The sequence below is a fragment of the Acanthochromis polyacanthus genome, chromosome 3 (assembly GCF_021347895.1).
Source record: "Acanthochromis polyacanthus isolate Apoly-LR-REF ecotype Palm Island chromosome 3, KAUST_Apoly_ChrSc, whole genome shotgun sequence".
NCBI classification, from domain to species: Eukaryota; Metazoa; Chordata; class Actinopteri; family Pomacentridae; genus Acanthochromis; species Acanthochromis polyacanthus.
Window position 1 is genome coordinate 23143739 of NC_067115.1, and position 15434 is coordinate 23159172.

Consider the following 15434-nt stretch of genomic DNA (forward strand, 5'->3'; position numbering starts at 1 on the left):
GAACCTCAGCTGAGGATTTTATCTCCATTTTTTAAATTGACTTGGAGAAATCACTGGCTGTAGTCAACTGTAACCACTCATGACATATTCAGAAGACATGCTGTATATATATATTTAACCTATCAGATTTTGTCAGGTTTTCAGAAGACAATTGATGTATCAAAGGACCAAAATTCAAGATTGTTTTTTGTTACAACATGTGATATTTCAATGACTCCATCACAGAAAACGTCTCCTGTACTGGGAGAAACAGAATTCAAAGACCTTCATCAGGCCACCAATCATCAGCCTCAGTCCGCCTACATGGTGACTTCTGTTTGTTGCTGTGGGTTTCCTGTGAGGCCGTTGTTCACAGCATGAGTTACACAATAATTGAGGTAAGCTTCATTGTCAAGTCTGTATCATCTTGTTGCATCTTTGCAGCTGCATGATAGGGTAAGCCAGGACAAAAATAACTCAAGAGGAAATATAAAGTGTAGTTGTTCATCATATACACAAGAAGAATATGACGAGGAAAGAATGAGAAGTACAAGTGGTTCATGACATCACCAGTGTGGACAACTGATTCAACATCAATCAATTAATTCTAGCATGTAATTAAAGATGTGTTGTCCTCAACTGCTATCATTAACATGATTACAGTTTATTTTTTTGTTTTTGTTTTTTAAGAATCAGCCAGAAATGCGTTCCATCATTGAGAGTTGTATTCAGGTGGTTGTCCTGTTTAAAAGCTCAGTTTTTACCTCGGTCTGAGCTCACTTTTGGTCTGAAGCAGAAGTCTTCTACAAGATTGGTCCTTGTGAACAGTCTCATATTCTCTGTCAGACACATCACAATAGCTTGATTCTGCAACCATCTAACCTGACAGCATGGATGGTCAGCACCAAGTTAAGAGGGATGTCTGGCATTTGTTGATACATGGCATTTGGTAATCAGAAAAACAACTTGTTGCCTTATCAAACATGATATCGCCTTTTTTCAGCTTCTTCAGACTCCAAGATTTGATCACATTAATACTCTTATCTTGTGTCCAAATGCTACAGAGTCCATAATGATGTAAGATGTTTCCATCTCTGCAGTTCTGTGGCCACTGAGACCAAACAGAACCCAGGAGTCCTAACATCGTTCACACTGATGGAGCACACTGAGATCTATCAAACTTCCAGTGGTTTATCTTTTAGAATAGTAGTCCATAATGCTCTGTGTCACTTTCTATTGTATTATTTGTGCCTCTGGTGACCCCTAGTGTAAAGATTGATACACTGGTACAACACAAGTAACAAGGAAACACAACAACCATTTCTGTTATTGTGGGGAACAGCTTGTGTGGGTCAAAGCAAATGAGATGAAATGAAATGCAAAGGAGGCGTTTGTGTGTTCAAACACATATTACCTAAAAACACCAGTGGACCACTTATGTGAAGCCAGATTCATTATTAAGAAATAAGCTTTGTAGATCCATGTAAATGACATTAACAAGCTAATCTCAACAAAACAGTGAAAAGAGTCATCTTATTTTTCAGATGATAAAATCAGCTTTGAAAGAAAACCCTAAACATCATCAGAAGACAAATCATGAAAAACACCATCAAGTAACTGAACCCCAGCCTGAGGTCACCTACCAGCTGAAATAGAAAGTTCTAGTAGTAGTTCTACTTCACATTTCCACTAGATGTCAGGAGAGTTTTATCTGCTACAAGTACTGTCTCTGAATAGTTCCCCTGAAATCTTCCATCCATCAGGTAACATCCAGTAGAGGGTTGTGGAGGACGGGAGCTGGTGACATTAAATGAGAGGCAGAGTTCTGTGGACAGGTCACTGGTTCATTACAGGGAAAACCCAATAAGAAAGATAATCATTTATAGCTACACTCACATCGACAGTCAGTGAAACTAGCATTCATGTGTTTGGACTGTGGGAGGAAGCTGAAGCACTAGAGGAAGTCCATGCAAGCAGAGAACCTCCAAACGTCACACAAAAAACCCCCATTTAGTGAAGCAGCAGGTTCCAACTGAGAACCTTCTTGCTGTGAGGTGACAGAAACAAGAAAGAAATGATTACAGGTTGTTTCCACTACAGATAAACGGACTCCGAGTCACAGTTTGTCTTCATCATTCAGGGGTTTCTCTTTATGTTTTCTACAATGTAGAATAAATCGGAGAGGTTAAAAAATTTGAAATAGGGCACCCAGATAACTCAACTGGTTGAATGAGTGACTCATAATAACCCATAAACATGGGCTATAGTCCCCAACGCAGCGACCTGTGCTCGATTTCAGTTCGTGGCCCTTTGCTGCAAGTCTTTCCCCCATTCTTCTCACTACTTTCCTGTTTGCCTTTCTACACTCACCTTTCTAATGAAGCCAAAAAGAAAAGCTCTAAAAAATGAAATAATTCCACTTACAATCAGATATGAAATACCTCTCTTTATAATAAAGAATGATAAAGTTAGGAAAATGTGTAAATAAAATATGTTTCACATTTTAAATTCCTCAAAGTTACCATTGATTTCTTTCACTAAATTACTGGTAAAATTGTCAGCCACTTCATGAGGTGGCCTTCTGATGGTTTTCAAGTATCAGGTGCAGCTTGTCAACAGTTCATTTGTAGTTTTCTTCTTGGGTTTAAGGCCACCAGCTGTGTTGTGCTGAAGTAGTGTTGATAAACTGTAACTAAAATGGCCACAGAGCCATTGCAGTCATTGTAGCCATTGAGCCACTGTAGAGCCACAGTTACAGTATTCCAACAAGTGTTTAGGTTTTACTCTTATTACATTGAGTTTTCTACCATTCAAGCCATGAACAAAAGAATGTTTTTATTGAAACACATTGATAAATTGTACACAAGGGTGAATTTTATGCATTTCAGGATCACTATCATAGATTTTCAAGAACATGTCGTGCTCTATTGTTGTATGTATGCATCTGATAACCGATACTTGACCGATGCTTAACTTGAGATAAACTAAAATGAAAGTTTATTACTTGAGTCATGCACACGTGCACCGAGTTGAATCACAAAAATGAACTTTAAGCTAAATTGCATAACAGCAACAAGAAGAGTCTCTGTCTAGAGGTTTCTGAGCAGATGATCAATTTTTAATTCATGAAAAAGTGGACAGAATCAAAACACTGAAAATGCATCTATTCTGTAGGAAATCTACAAAAAGACAGAACAAGAATTCATGTAGACTGTGGTGGTCAAACTGTAATAATTATGAAAATGATCTCATTCAGTCAAAAGTCAGCAACAGTAACAAAGACCATGTGGCTCGAGCGAACGTTGCAAAGCTCTTTGTTGAGCAGCAGAAGTTAAAATACAGAATATAATATGAATACAGACCATTTATTGCTCTCTTACACTCTGGAAGTTTTTATGTCTGAATACGTGCTGAAGTCTGAACTCTGAGTTTTCTTCCTCTTTGGTCTCTGTGATGGTTGACGGATTTCCAGGGCAGCATAACAAACGTCTTCATCCTAAGATTTAACAAATGATATTTAGCATCATGAACATGTGGATTTGTATTATAACGTGTGAAATATTAAAGAGATGGACAACAAGCCAACAAAACAACTCAACAGGAAGGTATGTTTGAACAGTGTAACTGCAATGCCAGGGACTTAGTGAAAATACACCTGTGTCTTCACATGTCAAATATTCACCATCAGAAATGTGCTGCTGGTAATTACCTGTTTTCCTTGACTTCTGCTCTCATGTCTTTTCTCATCATCTCGAGGTTTTCCTGCTGCAGAAAACAGAAATTAGTCTGATCATTAAATATCATATATTTATGGCCAGTAAGTCCATCTGAAAGAGAGAATGTACAAAATAACAATAATACAATAAATATTCCAATAACAATACAAGGAACTGAGGAACAATGGAAAGTGACAAACATACCTGTTTTGTGGTAAAGCTGGTAAACCAGAATAGACAAGAGAGAAGAAAGAACAGCAACAGCTGGACACAGAGAGAAGAGCAGCTTCCAGCACACACCACAGTTTTGCTCAGTCTTGTTGTCGTGATGGATTCCAGGATGAGGCTCAGTGGAGTCTGGATCAAACACAAAGTTGTGTTGATTAGCTCTAAAACATCGCATTACATTGCAGCACATGTTTTGTAATTGCATTTCTATACAATGCCAAACATTCAAACTTTGACAAAAAGTTCAAAGACTAAAGAACAGGGTCAGACCACTGACTTTACTCTGAAGTATAGGTTAATTGGTTAAAAGTAGGTTTCTCCAAAAGATAAAAGAGGGTGGTAAAAATGCCACATTAAGATGAACTCGTCATGTGTGACTCTTCATGGATTCCACAAAATGCTGGAATTATTCATTTGAAATTTTGCTCTATGTTGATTGCGTCACAAAACCTCTGCAGCTTTCTCAGCTACAGATTCATGCTGTGAATCTTCTACTCTAAAACATCTCACCTCTGTAGTGCTCAGTAGCACTGTAAAAATAGTTTAAATTCTTCTCAATTCTTTTTGAGTTTTGAATAATTCGAAAAAATTATGTTCAGTATAGGGGGTAAGCGTCTCCACAGCAATCAAATATTTATTTATCTACCACTTACTGAATGATTGACAACATAAACACCACTGTTTAACTCATAAAATAACAATACAGCAATCTTATGTTGATGTAATTACTGACATTAAATCAACTCAAACAATCAACATGTTTGCCACATAAAAGTTTTATCTCAATCATTAAATTACATTTTTTTATATTATATTATTTTTGTCTTGCTGCTGTATATCTAAATAGATGGTGTGATTAGTTCTCTTGCAGCAATTTTTAGAATGTTGATTCAGATTTGGTGACTGGGAAGGTCATCAAAGTGCACTGAACTCATCATCATGCTCATTAAACCAGTTTTATATGTCTTCCAAAAAGTCATGAGTAAATCGTTTCCCAACAGGGATGTACATGATCAGCAGCAACACACAAACATGCTTTGGTGTTCAAATGATGATTGATTGAGATTTAGAGACTCAACGCGTGCCAAAAAACATTTTTCACAATGTATTACTGTTTGATCATCATTTAGTCAAATAATTACATTTTTCTGTGACCATGATCATTTTCACACAAAGATAATTCAGACAAACACACTTACTGAGTATGATCCTTGTTTTCATGTTGCTATATCTGAAATCAAATTCAGGCTTGTCCTGGTTCTCCACCTTCGTCTCCGTAGTTCTACAGTTGTAGAGGCCCTCATCAGCATTAGTGATGTTCTTGATCAGCAGGTCATAGGAATCAGAGGAATCGTTCTTCACAAATTCAAAATGACGGGAATAAAACCAAGAAACTTCTTTTTTTCCCAGAATAAGGGAAGGTTGGTTCTCATGGGAACAGTTCCTGATCCACCTTATGGACGTTTCACTTGACACTTTGCAGTCACAGTAGAGAGTGATGTTGTCTCCAGGTCTGGCTGTCACCTCCAACACTGATCCAGAAACCAAATGATGACTGCAGGAAACAATTCCTAGAGAACAAATACAAACAGAACAATGGATGTTACAGGATTTCAAATTTCAGCAGGTTACTGCTCAGCAGAACATCAGTGAAATTGCGAGTATGAAATCATTTTCAAAATGGAACCAGAAAATATCCATTTAATTGTTCATAAAGAAAACTAAATCTAAAATTACCTGAGAAAACAACCAGAAGAACGTAGAGTCCGTCCATGTGTGATGATGTCCTGGAGCTGAAAGACAGCTTCACAGGTCTCACTCACGGATGTCATGATCTACGCACAATTTTCCATTAAAGGAAATGTCGCTGGTGATTGGCTCGTTGAATGGAACATTTTCTTCTGTGGTTGTTATTTTGGGGGCAGTGACAAAAGAGCATTTTGTTTTTGCGTTGATGTAAATGTTGGACCAGAAACTTTATGATAAACCCAAACAAGTTATTTGGGACTGGATGCAGTAAACTTTTTCTTTAGACTGGACAATGACAGACATAAATGACACATTGATATTTCAATTCAGTGAATGTATACAATAAAAACGTGTAAAAAGCATCTTGTTCAAAATAACGAAGACCACAAACATATAGTTAACTTTAACATACCTTTTAATGCTGTTATAATGAAAATTGGATATTAAATTTTCAAGAACTCTGGCTATTTTAAATCATAAACATCACTAATTCAGTAACTTTGTTTCAAATCAAGACAAAAGCAAATGTCTGTCTTGTAATCAGTGATAATCATAGACAGTAATAATAAACCCATGAAACAAGCAGAAAAATAAGTTTATGTAAAATTAGAACTTGTCTATTAGAATTGTCTTAAAGTCTCTGCATTAAACGTATCATATGTAGAACAAAGTCAGGCACGGTAAAATATGTGTAACTATTACAGCAGCTGTAAACCACCACTGATGTTACTGTCTTAATTACGTTTAACAATGTTCCTTGACAAATCTTTTTAAACACAGTGGACTGGAAACTAAAACTGTTTGTGTTATGATTGTACATGTGATGTTGTCAAAAGACCATCATAATCATAAAAGGATTGTACCCATGTCTTCATCTTAACTCTTTTGATAACAGTAACCAACACCTTGGGTCTATGTATAACTGTGTCCAGTATATTCATGCCTGGTTAGTGATGCTGTGTTGTTTACTAAAAGATTAACTGTGAAATAAAAGTTGAGGTCTGAATGAGAACAAGATATAACTTTAATTAATAAATTAAAAGTGGATTATTGATTTTTTTTCCTCTTCAATTCAGATTTTCACAGCATGGCACACTGATCAAAATTAAAACAAAATGATAATTCTTTATTGTATTTTACATGCAGCAGCTGTAGTGAATTTAGAATACAGATAATACAGATCATGCAGATCTGTGTAACTGATCTCAGTCATGCTTTGTTGTGGTCACTGATAAAACGTAAACTCAGAAATACACTGTTCATCCACTGTTCATTCAGAGCAGCTGACTGCTGGCTTTGTTGTTTATGCTTTAACATCAGTCAAGACTTACAGTATAAAAGATGAACATCAGCTGATTCAAAGCTTTATGGAGTTACAACAATGTCATGATCCAAAGATGAAAAAGAACCATATCAGAGCAGATTTCTGTTTCCATCAGACGTGTAGAGAAGATGGACAGTAAAAGTGAGCACTAATCTGCAGGTTGAGTCTGTCTGCATGTTAAACTCTGCAGTTGTATGAGGGGCTGTTTGTGGTTTTCCTGAGTTTCACTCTTCACATGGCCGAGGCTGGTTTTACTGTTCACTTTATATTTTCTCATAACTTCTTGGTCACAGTGTAGATTAAAAACACAAGTTAATGAAGAAAACTACTGTATCTTGTGTTCAGGCAGAATTTAGTGTTGAAAGTTTTATTCTCTGAAGAATCAGATCCAACATGACAAATACTTTGACGTGTATCAAACTCTACTGGGGAAGGTTGGTGGCTGACTGGAGATAAAAACAGGAAATTGCTTGAACACAACAATCATGTGTTCTTACAAACAACCAGCCATCGAAACCATGATGGAATGTTACAGAATTTTACCAAAACCAAAGGAATCTGGAGACAAATGTTATCAACTGCAACAAACAAGGTTTTCTACCTGTCTTTATGACATTTTCATTATTTGTTTCAACCCTTCAGTTTTTATTTATTCATTTCAGTGGTGTAAGAAAGTAAAAATCACAAGGTGCATCAATTCTCCAACTAATGAATAACTTTATGTGCACTATTGTTAATGCAGTGTAGCTATTTCAACTCACTTTTTTGTACTAAATACTAATAAAATGTCAGTTGACTTATCAACTTAAATACTGCATGAGAAGTAATCAGTCCTACTGAGGATCTGTTCTGAGGCCAGTCTTGCTTTTGGGGGATTCTTTGTTCACTCTTGTACATCCTGGCCAACGGTCTCAATTTAACTAGGAAGGAGCACACCACTGATTTGAAGTTTGTTTATGGATTGTTATGTTGGTGATGACTGAGATGATGTGGTTTTGGGGAAAAGCTTTAGAGATCAGCAGAGGCTCAAGGGCTGGCAGACCCACTAGGACAAGGAGAAGATGGGAGAAAGAGGGTTGGAGGGACATGAGGACAAACAAGTGGGAAAGGCAGATATGCAAGTGTGGTTCTGCTCCTGAACCTCACCTGAAGATATAATCGCCATTTCTAAATTTGACTCAGAGAAGTCAGGGGCTGTCATCAATTGTAGTCACTCATGAACTACCTATAAATACTAATGGAACACTTATGTGAAGGCCAGCAGCATCGCTGGAGATCCCACACATCCTTGACATGGACTGTTTGTCCCCTTTCCATCAGGGAAAAGATTGTGGACATTAAAAACAAAAACCAGCAGACTGCGAAACAGCTTCTTCCTCAGAGCTGTGGCCACCATCACACCTCACACCCACTGCCTACATTGGCGTGGCAGTGGGTGTGGTGGGGCGGCATGGCTCAGCGGGTAGAGTGGCCGTCTTGCAACTGAAGGGTTGCCGGTTCGATCCTCGCCCCATCGTGTTCGAGGTGTCCCTGAGCAAGACACCTAACCCCGAATTGCTCCTGATGGGGTCGTGGTTAGCGCCTTGCATGGCAGCTTCCGCCATCAGTGTGTGAATGTGATGTATCATGTAAAGCGCTTTGGGTACCTTGCAGGTATAGTAAAGCGCTATATAAATACAGACCATTTACCATTTACATTTCCCCCTCCCGACTCATCTGTGCAGTGAGAACTCTACTTCAACAGTTAACCATTTATCAACACTGACCACTTTACTTTGTATTTAGTACTGAGATTCTTTTTATTTCTTAAGAGTATTTTATCTATTTTTATTCTTATCTGCACTGCTGCCAGTTGTTGTGCTCTTCCAGACAAATTTTGTTGTACTTCTGCACAATGACAAAGTCTCTTTATCTTCACACATAAAACCCCCATTTAGTGAACCAGCAGGTTCAAACTGAAAATCTTCTTGCTGTGAGGTGACAGAAACAAATGAATACAGGTTTTTTTTCTGTGACAGATACAGACTGAGTCAGTTTATTTTCTATTACCTCTCTGTGGTGTCAAGACAGATCTGTTCATGAAACCACACTCTCCATCTCTGCAAAACAGTTCAGTGCAGCAGAAACGTAACCAGAGCAGATGTGGTCAGTAATTTCTCTAAAAGTCATGAAGACACAGAACAATGATACAAAGATGTAACTGTAATAATTCATCCTGTAGCTCTGCAGAGCTGCTACATTCTAAATAGTTTGTTTTGACGAGTTTTACATAAATTTTATATCTTGCGCTTCTGGTAACCCTACAACACCGAATCCTGCTGTGATGCCCCTCCCACAGTGATGCAGGCTGTCCGAGCTTACCTCACAGGGTAACTGACCAACATAGAGAGTTTCAGCTGATGCAGCTCATCTGGGAACTCCCAGAGTATAGAAGCTGGTCCATGTGCTCACACTTTCTCTCTCTCCCTCACTAACTGCATCTGTTATGGCGGGGGGGGGGGGTTGGAGAACCCAGGTGCAGACATCACTGACAGACAACCAGGCATAGTGAGAAAAAGGGTTGATTAAACAAAATCAAAACCACTACTAAACAAAGAACCGGACTGAGAGAGTAGAGTCAAAAGTCAAACGGTGGAAAACAATAAGGCTAAGGGAAGGTACTCACACACAAGGGAACCAAAAGTGAGGAAGTGAACAGGCTTAGGTCCATGCAAAAACAACAAAAATCCAAAAGGGTTGAATCCAAAAAGGGGCGATAAGCAGAGTAGTCCACAAAACTGAGGTAGTCCAGAAGTTTAGGAGGAGTGGAGTCTGTGATGACATGTCCAACAATGAGCCAGCAGAAACTGAGGGGAAGAGCAGAGCTTAAAGCTGCTGTCCGGAGTTTCCGTTTGTTTTCAATTTATGTATCATTTTTTAACAAAGCTTAAACGTGTTAGTCTAGTTCGATACTATAATATAAAGTTAGTATAACGCGATATGAAAATTTATTCCTGAGCTCCGCCTTCCTCTCATAGACCCCCATGTTATTCCAAAAAGCGCCGGTTGCTGCCGACCAATCAAGTTCGAGCTTCAGCTTTGTCATGCTGTCAATCAACGGTTACGCGCACAGCAAGCAAGCCCATGCAGAGGTGGGCGAGCTACGCACTACGCAACCGCGCGCACATTTGTTTTGCTTGTGGAGGAGAGAGCATCAGGGCTCAGCAACTTCCAGAAAAGTTACCAATCCCACGGCTTGTCAGGCCAAGAGACTGCAGGACGTTTTTTGGCTCGGGGTGCTCGCGTCGCTCCCCGACCACGGCCTCCATAGCCCGCCTGACGGCTTCGTTTAGATGCCCGACCTCTGGAGGAAGATGTTGGGGCGTCTGGGACATACTCTTTGTCAGAGGAGTCATGCAATTCTGAAATCTAGATAGAAATAAATAAACAATGTAACACATATACATGCGTAAATGCACTAAGTTTGATAAACAACGTCATCGAGAGGGATACACGAGTGTAATCACATATTGAAACTTTACTCGTTCGTCCTAGCAGATTCATGTTATTTTGGTATTAGGACAAGTTAGTCTCAATACAGAATTCTAACGTAATTCTTTTATTATTTACTAAATGTACTAAATGTAGAAGAGTGGAAAACAGCAAAACAGGCGAGATGCTGCAGCACTCCGGGCACTCCTCTCAGGTACTGCGCGTGCACAAATAAAGGGGCGAAATCACAGGGAGGGAGGGTGGGACCACCGGTGTTTTGGGAGACGCTGCGATTCAAACTCCGGACAGCAGCTTTAAATGGCAGAGGAGACAGGTGAGTGGAATTGACTGATTGCAGCAGCTGATGCCAATTGAGGGCAATCAGCAGGCAAAACTAGAGGGCGAGTGACCGGGAGAGAGAGACCAGAGGGAAGGCTGGCAGACAGAGGGAGACAGAGACACACAAGGCAAAAACACACACAAAGGACAATAATGGGGGAGAGAAGGAAAAGGGGAGAAAAAGTGCAGGAGCAGGACCATAACCATAACAGCATCAGTCTCAACACCCTCTCATTCACTACTTGTACACTGAGCATGCATGTGAGTACAAACTCAACAGATGGTGTCACTGTCAACAATATACATCCACATGCACAGAAACACTCAAAGGTTTGGACACTCCTATTCATTTAAGGGCTTTTCTTCAAGTTTTCTACAATGTAGAAAAAATTGGAGACAATAAATTGGTTGAGCGAGTGACCCATAAACAGGGGCTATAATCCCTGGCGTATCGACCACTGGGGTTCGATTCCAGCTCATGGCCCTTTGCTGCAGGTCTTCTCCCTACTGTCCTGTCTGCCTCTCTATATAAATCTATCAAATTAAGCAAAAAAAAATGGAAAAAAAAAAACCCAAATACAATCAAATATGGAATACGCCTCTCTGTATATTGAACAATAAAATGGAGGAATAGTGTAAACAAAGTATGCTTCACTTTTTAAATTTCCTCAAAGTTATCAATGATTTCTTTCATTACAAAACTAGCAAAAATGCTAACCACTTTATGAGGTGGTCTCCGAATGATTTTCAAGCATCAGATGGAGCTTGTCAACAGTTCATTTCTAGTTTTCTACCTCTATTTAAGGCCATCAGTTGTGTTGTGCTAGAAGCAGTGTTGATAAACTGTAACTACAATGGAGATAGAGCTTCTAAATTCCAACAAGTGCTTTAGGTTTTACTCTTGCTACATTGAGTTTTCCACCATTCAAGCCATCAACAAAAGAATGTTTTAATTGAAACACATTGATAAATTGTACACAAGTGCATTTCAGGATCACTATTATAGATTTTCAAGAACATGTCGAGCTCTGCTGTTGTATGTATGCATCTGATAACCGATACTTGACTGATGCTTAACTTGAGATAAACTAAAATGAAAGTTTATCACTCAAGTCATGCACACGTGCACCGAGTTGAATGACAGAAATGAACTTTAAATTGCATAACAGCAACAAGAAGAGTCTCTGTCTAGAGTTTCTGAGCAGATGATCAATTTTTAATGAATTAGTAAAATAATGGAAAGAATCAAAACACTGAAAATGCATCTATTCTGTAGGAAATCTAAAGACAGAACAAGAATTCATGTAGACTGTGGTGGTCAAACTGTAATAATTATGAAAATTATCTCAGTCAGTCAAAAGTCAGCAACAGTAACAAAGACCATGTGGCTCGAGAGAACATTGCAAAGCTCTTTGTTGAGCTGCAGAAGTTAAAATACAGAATATAATGTAAATGCAGGCCATTTATTGCTCTCTTACACTCTGGAAGTGTTGATGTCAGAATATGTGCTGAAGTCTGAACTCTGGGTTTTCTTCCTCTTTGGTCTCTGTGATGGTTGACGGATTTCCAGGGCAGCATAGCAAACATCTTCATCCTAAGATTTAACAATTGATATTTAGCATCATGAACATGTGGATTTGTATTATAATGTGTGAAGTATTGGACAAATGGACAACAAATCAACACGGAGTCAAAAGCAGGCTGTCATTGAAAAAGTGTAACTGCACTACCAGGGACTTAGTTAAAATACACCTGCATGTCAGAAATGTGCTGCTGTTAATTACCTGTTTTCCTTGACTTCTGCTCTCATGGCTTTTCTCATCATCTTGAGGTTTTCCTGTTACAGAAATGAAAACAGAAAGTAGTGTGATTATTAACATCACATATATTTCTGGCCAGCAAGTCAAGTTGAAAGAGAGAACGTACAAAATAACAGTAATAGAATAAATATATTCCAATTACAATACAGTGAAGTGAGGAATGATGGAAGTTGACAAACATACCTGTTTTGTGGCAAAGCTGAAAAACCAGAAGAGACAAGAGAGAAGAAAGAACAGCAGCAGCTGGACACAGAGAGAAGAGCAGCTTCCAGCACACAACACACTTTTGTTCAGTCTTGTTGTTGTCGTGATGGATTCCAGGATGAGGCTCAGTGGAGTCTGGATCAAACACAAAGTTCTGTTAATTAGTTTTGAAATACTCCATTATATTGTAGCACATGTTTTGAAGAGCCACTTATAGACCATGTTTGCTCGATCATATTTTTACATGCAGTGTTTTTTGGAATTTGATGAGGTGTCATTTAAAAAAAGAAACAGTTCTTATTGCATTTAAACACATCTTTAATGTCTAGTGAAATAAAGGTTAAAAATGATTGACTGACTAAAGAACAGCATCAGAACATTGGCTTTCTGCTGAAGTGCAGGTTAAGAGGTTAAAAAGTAGATTTTTTTTTAAAAAATACAAGAGGATGGTAAAAATGTCATATTATAATGAAGTCGTCATGGATGGTTCTTCAGGGATTCCACAAGATGTTGGAATTATTCATTTGAGATTTTGCTCTATGTTGACAACATCACTGAGTTTAGGGGATTAGCTTTTCCACTGCCATCACAGGTATATTTATTTACTTCTTATTTTATGACTGGCAGCATAAACACAAGCGTTTAAGTTAACTCATAAAAATCAGGTTGTCCCACATTGTATTGAAGCCAAGTCGATAAAGGAGGAGACATGAAATTCTGATTTTCGAGGTGAAGAAAAACTCAAAACTATTTCATGAAGTTAGATCAACTTGAACTTCTTTTTAAATCAACACACACAACTCCCAAATGTGACTTTAAGTTACACACAATGTTAAGTTGATGTAATTACCGCCATCATTATATCAACTCAAACCAATATAAAGGTGTTTGCAATTTAAAAGGTAATCCCAATCATTAAATTATATTATCGATGTATTTGTTTATTTATTTTTGTCTTGCTGCTATTTATCTAAATAAATGGTGTGATTATGTCTCTTGATATAATTTTTAGAATGCTGATTCAGATTTTGTGACTGAGAAGGTTGTGAGAGTGCACTGAACTCATCATCATGTTCATTAAACCAGTTTGAGATGTCTTACAGAAAGTCACCGTTCAATGACAGTGAATTGTTCCCTCACAGGATCATACATGGTCAGCAGCAACACTCACACATGTTTTGGTGTTCAAATGCCAAAAGCATGTCAAAAAACATTTTTCACAATGTGCTACTATTTGATTCTCATTTAGATCAATAATTGAATTTTGCTGTGAATATAATCAAACTGACAAACAGATAATTCAGACCAAAACACTTACTGAGTATGATCCTTGTTGTTATGTTGCTATATCTGTAATCATATGTGGAAGTCTTGTATTCCTCAATGTTCAGCTCCCTCGTTCCACAGTAGTAGAGACCCTCATCAGGATTAGTGATGTTCTTGATCAACAGGTCATAGGAATTAGATGAAGAGTTGTTCACAAGTTCAAAGCGAGGAGGTATGTAATTTTCTCCATCAAACTGATTACGACGGTGTGTTGTTAGAACAAGAGAAGGTTGGTTCTCATGGGAACAGTTCCTGATCCACACTATGTATACTCCACTTGACACTTTACAGTCACAGTAGAGAGTGATGTTGTCTCCAGGTCTGGCTGTCACCTCCAACACTGATCCAGAAACAAAATTATGACTGCAGGAAACAATTCCTAGAGAACAAATACAATTAGAAAACCACCAATGTTACAGGATTTCAAATTTCAGCAGGTTACTGCTCAGCAGAACATCAGTGAAATTGCAAGTATGAAATCATTTTCAAAATGGAACCAGAAAATATCCATTTAATTGTTCATAAAGAAAACTAAATCTAAAATTACCTGAGAAAACAACCAGAAGAACGTAGAGTCCGTCCATGTGTGATGATGTCCTGGAGCTGAAAGACAGCTTCACAGGTCTCACTCACGGATGTCATGATCTACGCACAATTTTCCATTAAAGGAAATGTCGCTGGTGATTGGCTCGTTGAATGGAACATTTTCTTCTGTGGTTGTTATTTTGGGGGCAGTGACAAAAGAGCATTTTGTTTTTGCATTGATGTAAATATTGAACCAGATTTCATCACACGAAACTTTATGATAAACCCAACCAAGTTATTTGGAACTGGATGCAGTAAACTTTTTCTTTAGACTGGACAATGACAGACATAAATGACACATTGATATTAAAATTCAGTGAATTTATACAATATAAATATGTGTAAAAAGCATCTTGTACAAACAGGATACCGCAGATATATAGTCAATCTTAAAATGCCGTCTAATGCTGTTATTATGTAAATTTGACATTATTTTTTTAAGAACTCTGGCTATTTTAAATCATAAGATATCACTAATTCAGTAACTTTGTTTCAAACTAAGACAAAAGCAAATGCCTGTCTTATAATCAGTGATAATCATAGCAGTCATAATAAACCCATGAAACAAGCAGAAAAATAAGTTTCTGTGAAATTAGAACTTGTCTATCAGAATTGTCTTAAAGTCTCTGCATTAAACGTATCATATGTAGAACAAAGTCAGGCACGGTAAAATATGTGTAACTATTACAGCAG

At 38.0% G+C, this 15434-nt stretch overlaps 1 protein-coding gene and 1 long non-coding RNA gene across 2 annotated transcripts; both read right to left on the minus strand.

The window, feature by feature from the left end:
• Positions 1 to 2788: 2788 nt before the first annotated feature.
• LOC110959562 (uncharacterized) lies at positions 2789 to 5726 on the minus strand. Its single transcript, XM_051946127.1, has 5 exons — positions 5661 to 5726; positions 5123 to 5494; positions 3900 to 4052; positions 3689 to 3744; positions 2789 to 3475 (listed from the first exon to the last, which is right to left on the minus strand). The coding sequence occupies exons 1-5, from the start codon at positions 5695 to 5697 to the stop codon at positions 3356 to 3358; spliced, it is 738 nt and encodes a 245-aa protein (XP_051802087.1). The 5' UTR covers positions 5698 to 5726; the 3' UTR covers positions 2789 to 3355.
• A 6072-nt stretch (positions 5727 to 11798) lies between these two features.
• LOC127533350 (uncharacterized) lies at positions 11799 to 14367 on the minus strand. The gene is made up of 4 exons (XR_007941107.1): positions 14149 to 14367; positions 12810 to 12965; positions 12591 to 12643; positions 11799 to 12400 (listed from the first exon to the last, which is right to left on the minus strand). It is a non-coding gene; the product is annotated as an uncharacterized LOC127533350 (long non-coding RNA).
• Between the last annotated feature and the right edge of the window lie 1067 nt (positions 14368 to 15434).